The sequence below is a fragment of the Sinocyclocheilus rhinocerous genome, unplaced genomic scaffold, assembly GCF_001515625.1.
Source record: "Sinocyclocheilus rhinocerous isolate Xijiao unplaced genomic scaffold, SAMN03320098_v1.1 scaffold515, whole genome shotgun sequence".
NCBI lineage: Eukaryota > Metazoa > Chordata > Actinopteri > Cypriniformes > Cyprinidae > Sinocyclocheilus > Sinocyclocheilus rhinocerous.
This window is the reverse complement of record NW_015660140.1, coordinates 623003-640750: the sequence shown is the minus strand read 5'-3', so window position 1 is coordinate 640750 and position 17748 is coordinate 623003. Positions and strand designations below refer to the sequence as shown.

Below are 17748 nucleotides of genomic sequence, written 5' to 3'. Positions count from 1 at the left end.
ATATATATTAATGCTCTTAAAATATTATGGTAAATGCAAATTACTACTTTGATGAATGTAATATTTTTAGTGATTAAGAATTAACTAAAGAAACTGCTCATAAGAGTTAGGAAGATTCACGGATGGGGTGAATTTGAATGGACTTTAGCATATTACAGCAATCTTTCTTGACGCAACCCCCCTAAAACGCACAGAAAATCAAGTTAACCATTACATTTGTGGGGAAAAGTGCACGTATTAGCAATATTTGAAGTTTCTACTCAGTTTCTTTACAATATGTTATCTCTCGCTCTCGTCCCTTCACGATATCTCAGACAAATTCCTCATGACATGCAAAGTTTTTCTCAGCTCTTGCCATTTGTCTTTGATCATAACATCAAAAGCATATAATTAGATAAACGAAGCCGACAGCCACAACATGGTAACCTAGTTTTAGGTGTCGCAAGAACATTGTACCACTGACCCATGGAGGGCGGAGCATAAATACAGAACATATGAGGGTGAGAAGTCTGGCGAACGGACACACTTTGGACACCCATCCAAAATGCCACTGGAACTGTATCTCGATTTGCATTCCCAGCCATGCCGCTCCGTCTTCCTATTTGCCAAGATAAATACAATTCCCTTTGAATTCAAAACCGTGGATTTATCTGCAGGTGATTTTTGTTTTATTTTTATGTAGCTGTTTTATGGAATTGTGCATGTATACTTGGTGATCAGCAATTATAACCTTTAGCTGTTTCACCTGATCTAAACCTAATGTTTTAACGTTGATCATGTTAAACTTTTTTTGTTTTAACTTTAAGCACAGTTTTAAGTAATTAAGTTTTATTCCATTGTGCTCTGGTTCCAGTGAAAAAGTTTTGTATTTTCTGCATTAGTCATCAGACCTATATTTTTTTCCTCTGTGCTCTAAAGGTGAACAATATGGAGAGGAATTTGGTAAGGTCAGCATCATAAGGAAAGTTCCTGTCCTCAAAGATGGAGATTTTATTCTAACAGAGAGGTAGGCTATGTTGTTACCCTGATTTACATTTGATACGTATTTAGATTTTGTAAGAGACTAAGTAAGACTGTATACTTTCTATAGTATAGCTATACTGCAGTACTTGGCAGCGAAACATCGCACTCCTGACCACTGGTATCCAGCTGACCTGCAGAAGCGTGCACGAGTCGACGAGTTTCTCTCCTGGCAGCACACGAACATAAGAACTCATGGGTCAAAGGTCTTCTGGTTCAGGGTAAGAGTCGCTTTATTAAACATTAAACCGATCATTTGTTGTGTTTGTGTGTAATGAGTAAACTGTGATTATGCAAGCTTTCTTTTAGCTGTTTTTTTACTCTCTTTAATGCATGCATTATCCACAGTCAAACTAATATTTCCCAATTCTAGGGGGTCTTGCCTGCAGTCACTGGGGCCCCGGTGCCTAAGGAGAAGATGGATGCTGCCGTGGAGGACCTCAACGCGTCTTTGAAAACCTTTGAAGACAAGTTTCTGCAGAGCAGGCCCTTTATAATTGGAGATAAAATATCTCTGGCTGATCTTGTAGCCATCGTGGAGATAATGCAGGTACATTTTGTGCATTTGAGTTCTTAGACCAAGTGCTTTACTTAAACATGACATATTTACCAATTCTGTTTGTGTGTCTTGAAGCCGGTCGGTACAGGTCTAGATGTGTTTCAAGGCAGACCTGCTCTGAGTGCTTGGAGAGACAGAGTTAAGAAGGAGATCGGCGTGGAAGTCTTCGATGAAGCCCATAAGGTTATCATGAATGTTGATACATTGCCACAAACCTTTGAGAACAAAGGTTTACCAGAGTTTCTCAAGCTAAGGATACAGAAAATGTTTAACTGAGTCTGTTTGCATGGTCTAATAATCTAGTATTAAACAATATCTTTCATCAAGTTATTGTGTAGTAATATGGACTAGATCAAACACGGTTTAGAAAATATAGTATTGAAATCATTGTATTCAAAATAAAAACATTACAATAAAAATTATGCCTAAATGTATGCATTTGTACAATTTACAGTGCATTCATATATTATGTTGTGTGTTGTCTTGAATGGTGAAATACCAAAATCTCAAAAACTCACATTTAAACAATACATTTAAAATTAGCAAAAACTCTTACATGAACTGTCCAATAAATGTTATTTCTTATGCTCAGATAGCCTTAAGAAAGCATAGATTTTAGGCTGGTAAAGCCAAAATGCATGTGCAGTCCCAAGCTTGAGTTATAATTTATTTTTAGGAGTCCTTGTTACAGTATAATTATACATTTAAGTACTGAGTAATATTAATTAACTGCATATACTTACTATATAGTTAGGGCTAGGATTAGGGTTTGGCTTACTTGCATTTAATTATGCATAATTTATTTTTATTTTATAATTGTTATTGTTATTATTATATATTGTTATTAAATTTTGTTATTATATAAAATAAAGTGTTACCCAAACTTGTAACAGCAATTGCAGTATAAGTATGACATATGAGTAATATATATAGTCTTTAGCTATTTTCAGTTGTTCAGGAACAGAATTCATATTAATAATACATAGACATTTTATTGATATTTTTCACAGTTCAGTAAAATATATGACTACATGTCTGTCTACATAGATCACAAGACAAAAAAGGTTTTATTATCACAGCAAAGACATATTCATTACTCTACATAATGTGACTAGAAAAACTTGACTAACTTGATTCTAGTTACTCCAACCCGACTGCAAAAGAAATCATAAATATTTTAAGAGTTGGTGATTTTGTATGGAATCATGCAATGTGAATCTAACAAAAACATTTTTAGAAATTGTAAAAATGAAGCATGAAGGTCCATCCCTAAACATAACCACATAATCAGATCATACGAAAACATAAGAGTGAGATTCAAACAAATTAGCCACCAAATCACCAAAATATAAAAATAGTTAAGAATTGCTATGAAACTGTGTTGGTTATTCTCCTGACTATTCAGCAAACTGTAGTATAAAGTCAATCAATTAGTAACAGTTACAAGTATTCATTTAGCAGATGATTTTATCCAAAGTGACTAAATCTTAATTTTATGTTTACGTTATTACTTACTATTACTTATTTTATTTTTAAGCGACTAAAGACATTAAGTGTTTGATTTGAATAATTCATGTCCCTGATCATATCAAACATCCGCTGTCACAACTGTCTGACTTTTGCTAGTTTGTTCCTCTGCCTTCCTACAGCAGAACAGACTCCAGAGCTTCTCTTTCAGATACCTGTTTGAAGCTGTCAGAAGGAGAGAAGTCATGCCACTGTAAAAACTAAAGGCACTGGCTAAGGTGTGGTAGGTGATAAATTGCCCGATTAACCTTAAAATGATAAACAAAGCCACGATACACAGAGTGGACATATAAACTCCCACCAGAGAGATGGTGATCTTGCACACCAGGAGGTACGAGTCAGATCCCTGCACCTGGGTCTGGTTCTTCTTGAGAGCCAGCATGTGGGCGCATAGATGGACGACCATTCTGATAGAGGTGGGCAGCATGATCATCAGAGGGATCGGGCAGAGGAGGCAAAGAATAGCAGCAGCGTATGCGTTTGCGTTCATCTGTATAGTGAAGGAGGGCAGTGGACAGGTCAAGTTGGCGATGTCGTTCATGTTGTGATTTTTTTCCAGTGAGTCCGCAACGTCGAGTGAGAACATAGGAAAGAACAACAAGGAGGATAACACACAGCTCAGCAGCACTGCAGCGTTGATCACAGAGGAGATGTTCCTCTTCAGTGGCCGGAAGCACTCAGAGGAGAAATTCACAACTTTGATGCAGTAGAAGAGACTCAGCCATGCAATGGCCCAGAAGCTGATGAAGCTGCAACTCATCATTAGATATATTTCAGTCCGAATAACTAAAGGATATGGCCTGATGCACCAAATTTGGGGATTCTGAAAGACACTAACCACCAATGCGAAGGTGGCGAGTACCAAGATAATGTTGTTGATGGAGATGACGTTTAGGATCAAACCGACAGTCTGAATGCTCCTGGTCTTCACTTGCTGTTGTATAGTAAAAATGAGGTTAAATATGTTTCCAGAAACACCAACTATCACAAGTGCGACAAAAAAAAGAACGTGCCCAACGAGGGTCATGATGTTGCTCTTCAGAGAGGGAAGCACACAAAGCGGAGTCCTGCACTGATATGAGGTTTGGTGAGATGCGCATTGTCTTATGTAGAAACAGGGACTCAATCTCTTATGCAAAGTGACTTTGTGTGGGTGAATCAGAGCAGGCTTTGTTCAAAGCTGAAAACACAAATTAGGTAAAATGAGAGAAATGCACCATGTTTACTACAGTTCAGATTACATGTAAAACAAGATCATTTGCGAATTTACTATATTATCTCTATTTTTCACTTATGGTGAATATAAAGCTCATGCGTGTCACTTACACACTGAGACTGCATTTGTTGTTATATGTATATATAACAATCAGTACTGAATGTTCATGTAATCAGTGTTCAGAATTTGCCTATTCAAATCTTGTTTGTTTGCTATTTAGACATAGTTGGAAACATGTTGGATAAAATGCAATCTGTACAATTTTACTATGCAAATATCCTAAGATGTGGGGACTTAAGTTTTCCACTCTCAAGTTTCTCCATTGTCATCCACAGGATAATGGTTTGACAGATGAAAAAAAAAAGTATTTTGATGAGACTGTGATGTAACAACATGACATAAACTTAAAATTTAACCTTGAAGATTATTCTGTGCATGGTGTTAAATAAGATAAATTAGATGTGGCCTTTATGATGTAAATTCATAGCAAATTCACATTCAGATACCGTTCAAAATTTTGGGATTTTTTTTTCAAAGAAATTAATACTTTCATTAAGCAAAGACGGGTTAAACTGATCAAAAGGGACATTACAGATATTTATAATGTTATGAAAGATTTTTATTTCAAATAAAACGTTACATTAATCAAAGAATACTGAAAAGAATATGTAACAAAAATATTAAGAAACACAACTGTTTGTAAAGCACCAAATCAACATAATGATTTCTGAAGGATCATGTGACACTAAAGAGTAATGGCTGCTGAAAATTCAGCTTTGCCAGGAATTGCAGACTTTTACATTTCACAGTATTACTGTTTTACTGCGTTGTTATTCAAATAAATGAGCCTGCATAAGAGACTTTTTTCAAAAACATACATTTTCTTCAATTAAAATGTTTTTTTGTTTTTTTTTAGGCAGGAATAATCCTTGTTTTTATGAGCAAAGAAATTAATACTTTCATTAAGCAAAGACGGGTTAAACTGATCAAAAGGGACATTACAGATATTTATAATGTTATGAAAGATTTTTATTTCAAATAAAACGTTACATTAATCAAAGAATACTGAAAAGAATATGTAACAAAAATATTAAGAAACACAACTGTTTGTAAAGCACCAAATCAACATAATGATTTCTGAAGGATCATGTGACACTAAAGAGTAATGGCTGCTGAAAATTCAGCTTTGCCAGGAATTGCAGACTTTTACATTTCACAGTATTACTGTTTTACTGCGTTGTTATTCAAATAAATGAGCCTGCATAAGAGACTTTTTTCAAAAACATAAATTTTCTTCAATTAAAATGTTTTTTTTTAATTATTTTAGGCAGGAATAATCCTTGTTTTTATGAGGTCCTACTTGACGTTGTCAAGAAATGAACTTGAAATGTTTTGTTTTTGGGGCCACTGTGAATGGTATGAAAATATAATAAAAATATGTTTATTATATATACATAAATTGAAATATACATTATAATAAAAAAAAAAGAAAAATATAACTTTTCATCTTACAAGTTAAAATTAAAAAAGAGAAAGAGTGGAATTCCGCAGTAGGAAACGAAAAAATAGCCTAGTTATTTAAAATGTATTTCAAATAATGTTAAAGACTGAGAAGGCATGATTCCAAGATGAAAGTGGATATAATGTAGCCTAATAATTTTGAATACATTAGTCTCAGTGAAAAGTCTGAGAGTGGCAAATAGGCTAACTGTCTTCCAAAAGACCATGTGACCTCCTCCTCCTGCGCAGCGCGAGCTCAGCTCAGCACAGCTGCACTCCGCACGCAGTCATCGTGCCTTCGCCAGTGTTTACAAGTCACCGCCATGCCTTGCACTTTGCTGAACCTCTGTGAATATGACACGCAAAAACTCGTCAAAATCAAGAGCGTCAGACTTGGGTCTCTGAAATGGACGTTAAACGGAGTGATTTTGATGTTCATTTGGTAAGTGTTTGTGTCCGCTGTTTCTTGCATGTCGCCCCCGCGTCATTTAACAAAAGCTCATTCATGTACAGTACAATCACTGCCAGTGAGTCATTTACACGTGTTATTATGTGTTTACATGTACTGACCAACGTAGATTCTTGATTCGAAGTCACAAGTCAATGTAATGTCTTTACTTTCCAGTATCATGATGCTTTGGAATACAGAATATCAAGAGTATGATCTTGTAGTGAGTTCTGTTACCACAAAGGTTAAGGGAGTGGCAAAGATAACTATACCAGACATTGGAGAAGTTGTGTGGGATGTGGTGGACTACAGCGGACCATATCAGGTAACAGTACACCATTTATTATTATAATTTTTTCATGCCACAAAAACAGATTTATGCTCATCCCAGTGACTCTTAAAAACGAGGTAGTAAGTTAAGGTAATAAACAAATACAGGTAATAAATAATGTTGTTCTTGTTTTATTTCGGCAGGGAAGAAACTCCTTTTTTGTGGCGACAAATGTCATTGTAACAAAGAACCAAAAACAAGGTAATTGCCCCGAGGTAAGTGCAGCTATTCTAATTTCAGTTTATTTGGTAATACAATACAAAATGTATCTTAAGCCTTATAAAATGCTCTTTTTTTGTTCACCACTACCATTTTAAGCCAAATATAATCCATTCAACAGACGGTTTTATGTTCACACTTCAGGTTCTACCACATGGGAAACTGTGTCGAACAGATAAAGACTGTGAGAAAGGGTTTTCTGACCAACATAGCCATGGTAATGTTATATAAAGGAACTATTTTAAGTCATGCAGCTTGAGAGGAAGTATTTCGATGTCAGACCAATCTTATTTTGATATGAAATTAAATGTTGAATTGTTTGAATATTCGAATAACACTACCCGAGCTGTATTTTATATCACTGAAAACCTAAACCATTATTGGATGTTTTTCCATGATCTGAGGTTTGTTCCTGTGTTTGTCTCTAAGGTGTTCAAACAGGTGGCTGTGTGAAGTTAGATGTACTAAAGAAAACGTGTGAAGTTACAGCTTGGTGCCCCATTGAGAACAAGAGGAATCCCAGGTGCTGTAATGTGCTCATTTATATTAAAGGGATAGTTTTAATATAACATTTTGTCATTATTTACTTATTCTTGTGTCGTTCCAAACCTGTATGTAACACATGCAGATATTATGTTAATATAAAAATGTTTTTGTCCATATAATGAAAGTCTCAAATGACTTTCATTGTATGTTCCAAAAAAACCTGAGACATTTTTCATTCGAAATATGAAAGTCATGCTGGTTTGGAATGACACGAAGTTGAGTAAATGATGACCGAATATAAATTTTTTGGTGAACTGTACCAGTTTCATGACAGTATTTTGTCATAATTGAATGTAGGATTGACTCTTGATTGACTGTTTGTCCTGCATACTGTTGTTGTTTGTTAATTAAGATTCAAACTTACGGTGACAGCAAAGCTATTTGGCAATAAAAAACAGCTCATCGTCAGCTATGCTGCAAAATGAATAAAAAACAGTTGACACTGCAGTTCAAAGCTACCAATGCCACCAAAGAGACATTTGAGGAATCTGTTTGAGGAAGTTGCAGTTTTATATGAACAGAGATTCGGTGTACGGAAGTTTTCTTATGTCAGGTTTTCATTTCTGTTTCCCCAGGTCTGCTCTTTTGGCATCTGCAGAAAATTTCACTGTGATGATCAAGAATAACATCAGATTTCCAGCATTTAATTACATAAGGTAGTACACAAGTTTTATAGTTGCAAATGCTATTATATTTACAGTACAAATGTTGGTGCACTAACATACTTTATGGGTTACACTTTATTAAGGTGTCCTTGTTACAGTGTAATTATACATTTAAGTACTGAGTAATATTAATTAACTACATGTACTTACTATATGGTTAGGGTTAGGATTAGGGTTTGGTTTAGGGTCACTTGCATGTAATTATGCATAATTAATTGTTATTATAATAGTAAGTACATGTAATGTGTAACAAGGACACCTTAAAATAAAGTGTTACCAAAAACATTAACAAAATCAAACATTTGAGCTGGGGAAGTTTCCAAAATGTGGTTAATTTGACACGGAATGTTGTTATGCTCAATACTGCCAATAATTGTCTTCTCAGATTTGCTCACTATTCCACTGATGCTGCAGGACAGAAGCGAAAAAAACACTTTACAGAGTGTATGGAATTCATTTACATCATGGTGTTTGGAACGGTATGTGACTCAAATGCTAAAGACATCAGAGCACAAGTGATATAATACATGCTTTTAATATATGTATATATGAATCTTTTCCAGGCAAGAAAATTTAGTATTATTCCTACAATTATCAGCATAGCCTCTGCTCTGACTTTAATGGCTGCTGTAAGTATATAAATATTCAGATGCATACATCATCCATTTCAGCAGTGGCGTGCACAGACCTCTGGAGGGGCAGGGGCAAAATGGCGTTACGAGGGCTGAACAAATAGTAAGCATATTTTGGCGTGCTGTCCTGGGGGAGGGCTCTAAGCCCGAACCCAGAGAACTCCCCCTATGCCTAGTATGGGATGAGAATAGATTAAGAGTGAGGAGTTGGGGTGGAGGAGGGATGCCGGAAAACTGCCATAGGATAGAGGTAAGTAGGCTGTATATATATATATATATATATATATATATATATAGGTATTGTGCTAGTTAGGATGATTAGCTAAACGAGTTACACTTGTGCCAAATTGGTTGATTATCTGATTGTGCTCCTCCCGAATCTTGTTAATAAAACATCATTAAATGTTAGGCAGAAGGAAGCTCCTTATATTTAGTATTCAAAAACTGATAATATAGCCATCTATTTATGTTTTTCTCTTAGAAGAAACATCCTGCCTCAAATGAAAGGCACTGACCTTAAAGGTTGCATTTATAACCGCTACAAAAATCCATACTGCCCCATTTTCCGTTTGGGAGACATTGTGAGTGAGGCCAAGGAGAACTTTTCAGAGATGGCAGTGGAGGTAAAACCTTTCTTTCCAAGCACACTAGGACATAAAAAAAAAAGAAAAATATAACTTTTCATCTTACAAGTTAAAATTAAAAAAGAGAAAGAGTGGAATTCCGCAGTAGGAAACGAAAAAATAGCCTAGTTATTTAAAATGTATTTCAAATAATGTTAAAGACTGAGAAGGCATGATTCCAAGATGAAAGTGGATATAATGTAGCCTAATAATTTTGAATACATTAGTCTCAGTGAAAAGTCTGAGAGTGGCAAATAGGCTAACTGTCTTCCAAAAGACCATGTGACCTCCTCCTCCTGCGCAGCGCGAGCTCAGCTCAGCACAGCTGCACTCCGCACGCAGTCATCGTGCCTTCGCCAGTGTTTACAAGTCACCGCCATGCCTTGCACTTTGCTGAACCTCTGTGAATATGACACGCAAAAACTCGTCAAAATCAAGAGCGTCAGACTTGGGTCTCTGAAATGGACGTTAAACGGAGTGATTTTGATGTTCATTTGGTAAGTGTTTGTGTCCGCTGTTTCTTGCATGTCGCCCCCGCGTCATTTAACAAAAGCTCATTCATGTACAGTACAATCACTGCCAGTGAGTCATTTACACGTGTTATTATGTGTTTACATGTACTGACCAACGTAGATTCTTGATTCGAAGTCACAAGTCAATGTAATGTCTTTACTTTCCAGTATCATGATGCTTTGGAATACAGAATATCAAGAGTATGATCTTGTAGTGAGTTCTGTTACCACAAAGGTTAAGGGAGTGGCAAAGATAACTATACCAGACATTGGAGAAGTTGTGTGGGATGTGGTGGACTACAGCGGACCATATCAGGTAACAGTACACCATTTATTATTATAATTTTTTCATGCCACAAAAACAGATTTATGCTCATCCCAGTGACTCTTAAAAACGAGGTAGTAAGTTAAGGTAATAAACAAATACAGGTAATAAATAATGTTGTTCTTGTTTTATTTCGGCAGGGAAGAAACTCCTTTTTTGTGGCGACAAATGTCATTGTAACAAAGAACCAAAAACAAGGTAATTGCCCCGAGGTAAGTGCAGCTATTCTAATTTCAGTTTATTTGGTAATACAATACAAAATGTATCTTAAGCCTTATAAAATGCTCTTTTTTTGTTCACCACTACCATTTTAAGCCAAATATAATCCATTCAACAGACGGTTTTATGTTCACACTTCAGGTTCTACCACATGGGAAACTGTGTCGAACAGATAAAGACTGTGAGAAAGGGTTTTCTGACCAACATAGCCATGGTAATGTTATATAAAGAAACTATTTTAAGTCATGCAGCTTGAGAGGAAGTATTTCGATGTCAGACCAATCTTATTTTGATATGAAATTAAATGTTGAATTGTTTGAATATTCGAATAACACTACCCGAGCTGTATTTTATATCACTGAAAACCTAAACCATTATTGGATGTTTTTCCATGATCTGAGGTTTGTTCCTGTGTTTGTCTCTAAGGTGTTCAAACAGGTGGCTGTGTGAAGTTAGATGTACTAAAGAAAACGTGTGAAGTTACAGCTATTGAGAACATTGAGAACAAGAGGAATCCCAGGTGCTGTAATGTGCTCATTTATATTAAAGGGATAGTTTATTTTGTCATTTTTGTCATTATTTACTTATTCTTGTGTCGTTCCAAACCTGTATGTAACACATGCAGATATTATGTTAATATAAAAATGTTTTTGTCCATATAATGAAAGTCTCAAATGACTTTCATTGTATGTTCCAAAAAAACCTGAGACATTTTTCATTCGAAATATGAAAGTCATGCTGGTTTGGAATGACACGAAGTTGAGTAAATGATGACCGAATATAAATTTTTTGGTGAACTGTACCAGTTTCATGACAGTATTTTGTCATAATTAAATGTAGGATTGACTCTTGATTGACTGTTTGTCCTGCATACTGTTGTTGTTTGTTAATTAAGATTCAAACTTACGGTGACAGCAAAGCTATTTGGCAATAAAAAACAGCTCATCGTCAGCTATGCTGCAAAATGAATAAAAAACAGTTGACACTGCAGTTCAAAGCTACCAATGCCACCAAAGAGACATTTGAGGAATCTGTTTGAGGAAGTTGCAGTTTTATATGAACAGAGATTCGGTGTACGGAAGTTTTCTTATGTCAGGTTTTCATTTCTGTTTCCCCAGGTCTGCTCTTTTGGCATCTGCAGAAAATTTCACTGTGATGATCAAGAATAACATCAGATTTCCAGCATTTAATTACATAAGGTAGTACACAAGTTTTATAGTTGCAAATGCTATTATATTTACAGTACAAATGTTGGTGCACTAACATACTTTATGGGTTACACTTTATTAAGGTGTCCTTGTTACAGTGTAATTATACATTTAAGTACTGAGTAATATTAATTAACTACATGTACTTACTATATGGTTAGGGTTAGGATTAGGGTTTGGTTTAGGGTCACTTGCATGTAATTATGCATAATTAATTGTTATTATAATAGTAAGTACATGTAACGTGTAACAAGAACAGCTTAAAATAAAGTGTTACAATTTTTCAACATTTTTCTCAATTGTTAATCATTTTCAAACATTTAAAGCTGGCAGGGTTAACCTTACAGCAGGACTCAACACTGATTACTGTCAGACTTTCAAAATCCTTTATCACTTGAATTGATTATAATTATTTAGTCACTGCAAAATCAAACTTTAGCACCTCTTTTTACTTTTAGATCGTTCTGAGGTTAAATACAGATTTAAAATCATAGCAAGAAATAGTTTAATAGTTACTACAGCGGACCATATCAGGTAACAGTACACCATTTATTATTATAATTTTTTCATGCCACAAAAACAGATTTATGCTCATCCCAGTGACTCTTAAAAACGAGGTAGTAAGTTAAGGTAATAAACAAATACAGGTAATAAATAATGTTGTTCTTGTTTTATTTCGGCAGGGAAGAAACTCCTTTTTTGTGGCGACAAATGTCATTGTAACAAAGAACCAAAAACAAGGTAATTGCCCCGAGGTAAGTGCAGCTATTCTAATTTCAGTTTATTTGGTAATACAATACAAAATGTATCTTAAGCCTTATAAAATGCTCTTTTTTTGTTCACCACTACCATTTTAAGCCAAATATAATCCATTCAACAGACGGTTTTATGTTCACACTTCAGGTTCTACCACATGGGAAACTGTGTCGAACAGATAAAGACTGTGAGAAAGGGTTTTCTGACCAACATAGCCATGGTAATGTTATATAAAGAAACTATTTTAAGTCATGCAGCTTGAGAGGAAGTATTTCGATGTCAGACCAATCTTATTTTGATATGAAATTAAATGTTGAATTGTTTGAATATTCGAATAACACTACCCGAGCTGTATTTTATATCACTGAAAACCTAAACCATTATTGGATGTTTTTCCATGATCTGAGGTTTGTTCCTGTGTTTGTCTCTAAGGTGTTCAAACAGGTGGCTGTGTGAAGTTAGATGTACTAAAGAAAACGTGTGAAGTTACAGCTTGGTGCCCCATTGAGAACAAGAGGAATCCCAGGTGCTGTAATGTGCTCATTTATATTAAAGGGATAGTTTTAATATAACATTTTGTCATTATTTACTTATTCTTGTGTCGTTCCAAACCTGTATGTAACACATGCAGATATTATGTTAATATAAAAATGTTTTTGTCCATATAATGAAAGTCTCAAATGACTTTCATTGTATGTTCCAAAAAAACCTGAGACATTTTTCATTCGAAATATGAAAGTCATGCTGGTTTGGAATGACACGAAGTTGAGTAAATGATGACCGAATATAAATTTTTTGGTGAACTGTACCAGTTTCATGACAGTATTTTGTCATAATTAAATGTAGGATTGACTCTTGATTGACTGTTTGTCCTGCATACTGTTGTTGTTTGTTAATTAAGATTCAAACTTACGGTGACAGCAAAGCTATTTGGCAATAAAAAACAGCTCATCGTCAGCTATGCTGCAAAATGAATAAAAAACAGTTGACACTGCAGTTCAAAGCTACCAATGCCACCAAAGAGACATTTGAGGAATCTGTTTGAGGAAGTTGCAGTTTTATATGAACAGAGACGGAAGTTTTGGAAGTTTTCTTATGTCAGGTTTTCATTTCTGTTTCCCCAGGTCTGCTCTTTTGGCATCTTTCACTGTGATCACTGTGATGATCAAGAATAACATCAGATTTCCAGCATTTAATTACATAAGGTAGTACACAAGTTTTAAAGTTATTATACATTTAAGTACTGAGTAATATTAATTAACTACATGTACTTACTATATGGTTAGGGTTAGGATTAGGGTTTGGTTTAGGGTCACTTGCATGTAATTATGCATAATTTATTGTTATTATAATAGTAAGTACATGTAATGTGTAACAAGGACACCTTAAAATAAACCGTGAACTGTTAGCAGTAACAATAACATTTAACTTTCACGAGTTCACCCTTACATATAATCTGATTGATCAAATAGTAAGCATATTTTGGCGTGCTGTCCTGGGGGAGGGCTCTAAGCCCGAACCCAGAGAACTCCCCCTATGCCTAGTATGGGATGAGAATAGATTAAGAGTGAGGAGTTGGGGTGGAGGAGGGATGCCGGAAAACTGCCATAGGATAGAGGTAAGTAGGCTGTATATATATATATATATATATATATATATATATAGGTATTGTGGAAGAAACATCCTGCCTCAAATGAAAGACACTGACCTTAAAGGTTGCATTTATAACCGCTACAAAAATCCATACTGCCCCATTTTCCGTTTGGGAGACATTGTGAGTGAGGCCAAGGAGAACTTTTCAGAGATGGCAGTGGAGGTAAAACCTTTCTTTCCAAGCACACTAGGACATACACTGCCGTTCAAAAGTTTGGGATCAGTAAGATTTTTTATGTTTTTTAAAGACGTTTCTTCTGCTCATCAAGGATGCGTTTATTTGATCAAAAATACAGAAAAAAGAGTAATATTGTGAAATATTATTACTATTTAAAATAATGATTTTCTAATTTAATATACTGTAAAATAGTATTTGTTCATGTGATGCAAAGCTGAATTTTCATCATCCATCACTCCAGTGTTCAGTGTCACATGATTCTTCAGAAATCATTCTGATTTATTAACAACATGCTGATTTATTATCAATGTTAGAAACTGTTTTTGCTGCTTAATATTTTTGGAACCTGTGATACTTTTGAATAAAAAGTAAAAAATCATTCCAATACAGTATGCTGATTTGGAGCTCAAGAAACATTTCTTCTTATTATTATCAATGTTGAAAACCGTTGTGCTGCTTAATATAGGCTATTGTGGAAACAGTGATCTGTTCTTTTCATATAAAGTTCGAAAGAACAGCGTTTATTTTAAATAGAAGTCTTTTGTAACATTATGAATGTCTTGACTGTCATTTTTGATTAGTTTAATGCATTTTTGCTGAATAAGAGTATTAATTTCTTTAAATAAAAATCTTACTGACCACAAACTTTTGAACAGTAGTGTATTTGTGTAATTTAGTTGCAAAGTAGGCTAGTAAATTTTTGTCAGTTTTTACATTGCTGGTAGTATCTGCTCCACAGGGTGGTGTGATTGGGATCCAGATCAACTGGGACTGTGACCTGAACCACATCTTTCACAGCTGTCTGCCCAAATACTCATTCCGTCGCTTGGATGAAAAAGAAAGCAACCGAACCTTGTACCCTGGGCTCAATTTCAGGTGTGAACAACTTAAATCATATTGAAAATATGTGAACTGCGTGTGATATTGAAATTCATTCTTTCGTGTAGGTTTGCAAGATACTCTACAGTGAATGGTGAGGAGCAGAGAACGCTCTTTAAAATGTATGGGATTAGGTTTGATGTGATGGTGTTTGGGAAGGTGAGATTATATTATACTATATTGTCATTACTTTGCATGTTAGCTTTAGCATATAAAAAGTTCTCTAAATTCTATGCAGGCTGGAAAGTTCAGCATCATTCAGCTAATCATCTACATTGGATCTACGCTCTCGTATTACGCTCTTGTGAGTAACCCTTAAACACTCAGCAAGTCGGAAAAGTGTTTGAAGTAATGAAATGTTTACCACTGAGTTTGTCTTTAGACAACAGTATTCCTGGACTGGCTTATTGGGACTGGCTGTTACTCCAAAGAGGCAAAACAGAACTACACTGAGAGGAAGTTTGAGGCCGTACAGGACAGAGAAGAGGTGAACACGCCTTAGAAACACTGACATAGTGGATAGCACTTCAGTTTGTTGTGTGCAGTTTTTATATCATTGTTAATGCTTTACACGGGCTAAATACAGCATAAACTGAGATTCTGTACACATGAATCTAGCATTTAGTATTGTGTTTGTTGCAGTGCTTCCTTTGTGTGTCATTTGTGGATGAGGACCAGTTAAGGGTGGTGAAAAAATCCAGAAAGAAAAGACTACAGGAGACAAAACCCCTTTCCTTACACCAGCGCAGAGTAAGTTAAGTTCCTCATATTATATTGTCACATGCTTGCCAGTAAATTAATACTTGTTATTAAATATTCAAAAAAGCATTTTGTATTTTCTAAAACTGAATTAAAGGATTAGTTCACTCGGAAAGAAAGCTCTGTCATCATTTACTCATCTTCATGTCATTCCATGCCTGTAAGGCTTGCTTGCTTCTGCAGAACACAATGAATTCAATACAATGGCAGTATATCCTGACTCACTTTCACACTGATAAAGCACCCAGAAGTGTCAGCGAACACTCCATGTGGCTCACTAATCATTTCTCAAGTCCTCCGATTGTTTTTGGTGAAAAGCACCGTGATGTTTAAATAATGATATTGTAAAATCATAAATGGCAAAATCCTGTGCACCGTCAGTGCATCTTTTACGATGGTTTGCCACCATTATTTTTCTGGTAAAATTGTGAAAATGGTGTTAAAATACTGTGAAAATGATCAGAAAGCAGCATGTACCTTTGCTGACATACTTGGGTGTTTTATGAGTGTTTTAAGAGTCGATATGTACTGACATTGAATGAAATTCATTAAATTATCTCCTTTTAAATGATCTCCTAACAGTATTAGGATGAGTAAATGATGACTTTCATTTTCATCAATGAATTTTAATATTTGGTCAGACGCAATTTAATGTTATTCGTTATATGGCATTGCGGTAACTCAAAAATAAACTATACTATGAGATACAATGATATTTTGTATTAATATTTTGAATTAGTTTTTATTTTTATATAATTTTCTTGTCATTTTTGTTGTCAATTTTATGTAATATTGTAGTCTATTTATTATTTTTGTTGTTGTTTTTTTTATGTCTATATAGGTTTTACTTTTTATTTCGGTTTTAGTTATTTTAGTAAATCAAGTTAAACTAAATGAAAATTAGAAATGTTGCCTTACCAACTTGCTGAAATGAAGTAGGTTTACCTTCTTTTTTTAAAATGTTTTATATCAGTTAACATTTTATATAATTTCAAATCATGAAATTTTCATGGGTTTTTTTGGTTTTAGCAAACTGTAATAACCCGGTTCTCTTTCAGAATGATTTGGCGAGCATGAAGACTCTGATGAGTGTTCTGCAGTGTGGTCAAAGCAGAAGTGAGCCTTTACAGAACAGCCAGAGTGGTGGGCTAAAAGTGGATGAAAACCTTCCCAGAAGTCACAGCAGCAGACAAAGCACTGACACGCCCTTACTGGAGATGCCACAGTCTGGGTGTCCGGCCTGGTGTCAGTGTGGCTGCTGCCGGCCTTCCGACTCTTTGCAGGAGCAGCTATGCTGTCGGTCGAGGAAAGGACGCTGCATAACCTCCTCCCCGCTCTTTTCTACACTGGTTGTCAGTCGCTCCGTCCTGGAGACCGCTTTGTTCTATGTGGATCCCCTAGCGGAGCTGCGTGAGGAGGCTCAGCTGCGCCATGGGGCCTATGCTCAATTCATTAGATGGCGCTTTGGTGACAGCACACCTAGAGATGCTGTTCCAGTAATACCCAGTTGCTGTATATGGAGGATAAGAGCAGAATACCCCAGCCCTGATGGGAAATACAGTGGCCTTAGACTCTATCAGGCTGTACCGTCTCAGACAGACTTCAATAGATAAGACTTTATTCAGTTTATGATTAGACATTCAATCACAATGACAATGCCTAAAAGGGAATTATATAAACCACAATCAATAATACAGAATATGATGAGTGATTTTTACAATTTTAACCTGCAAAGCAACCAAATTATGTATCAACCACAAAAATGCTGTCAGTATGTTTTTACTAACACAGATGCCTTTGAACTTAAAAAAAAACAAATGAAGAGGTCAAGCATGTACAGCCAACCTGATTTACTAATCATTTTAAGTGTGATTAAACACTGATACACTCACAAACTGTACTGAATAAAAAATTCAATCAGATTCAAGTGATGGATAAACAAAAGTTAGTATGCATTACCATTCAAACATTTG

General features: G+C 35.3%; 3 protein-coding genes and 1 long non-coding RNA gene across 4 annotated transcripts; 3 read left to right on the top strand and 1 right to left on the bottom strand.

The window, feature by feature from the left end:
- Positions 1–508: 508 nt before the first annotated feature.
- Positions 509–2013, top strand: LOC107724878 (glutathione S-transferase theta-1-like). Its single transcript, XM_016533957.1, has 5 exons — positions 509–656; positions 919–1006; positions 1091–1241; positions 1394–1570; positions 1655–2013. Exons 1-5 carry the CDS (start codon positions 545–547, stop codon positions 1853–1855), a joined length of 729 nt encoding a protein of 242 aa, XP_016389443.1. The 5' UTR covers positions 509–544; the 3' UTR covers positions 1856–2013.
- A 1154-nt stretch (positions 2014–3167) lies between these two features.
- On the bottom strand, positions 3168–4163 carry LOC107724923 (taste receptor type 2 member 40-like). Its single transcript, XM_016534028.1, has one exon. The coding sequence runs from the start codon at positions 4131–4133 to the stop codon at positions 3168–3170; it is 966 nt and encodes a 321-aa protein (XP_016389514.1). The 5' UTR covers positions 4134–4163.
- Positions 4164–6101: 1938 nt separating this feature from the next.
- On the top strand, positions 6102–17717 carry LOC107724924 (P2X purinoceptor 4-like). The gene is made up of 13 exons (XM_016534030.1): positions 6102–6264; positions 6448–6595; positions 6745–6816; positions 6965–7037; positions 7250–7343; positions 7942–8022; positions 9145–9286; positions 14877–15013; positions 15085–15175; positions 15255–15320; positions 15399–15503; positions 15659–15766; positions 16834–17717. Exons 1-13 carry the CDS (start codon positions 6146–6148, stop codon positions 17386–17388), a joined length of 1791 nt encoding a protein of 596 aa, XP_016389516.1. The 5' UTR covers positions 6102–6145; the 3' UTR covers positions 17389–17717.
- Positions 12066–13448, top strand: LOC107724925 (uncharacterized). The gene is made up of 5 exons (XR_001638058.1): positions 12066–12084; positions 12234–12305; positions 12454–12526; positions 12739–12832; positions 13431–13448. It is a non-coding gene; the product is annotated as an uncharacterized LOC107724925 (long non-coding RNA).
- Positions 17718–17748: the final 31 nt, after the last annotated feature.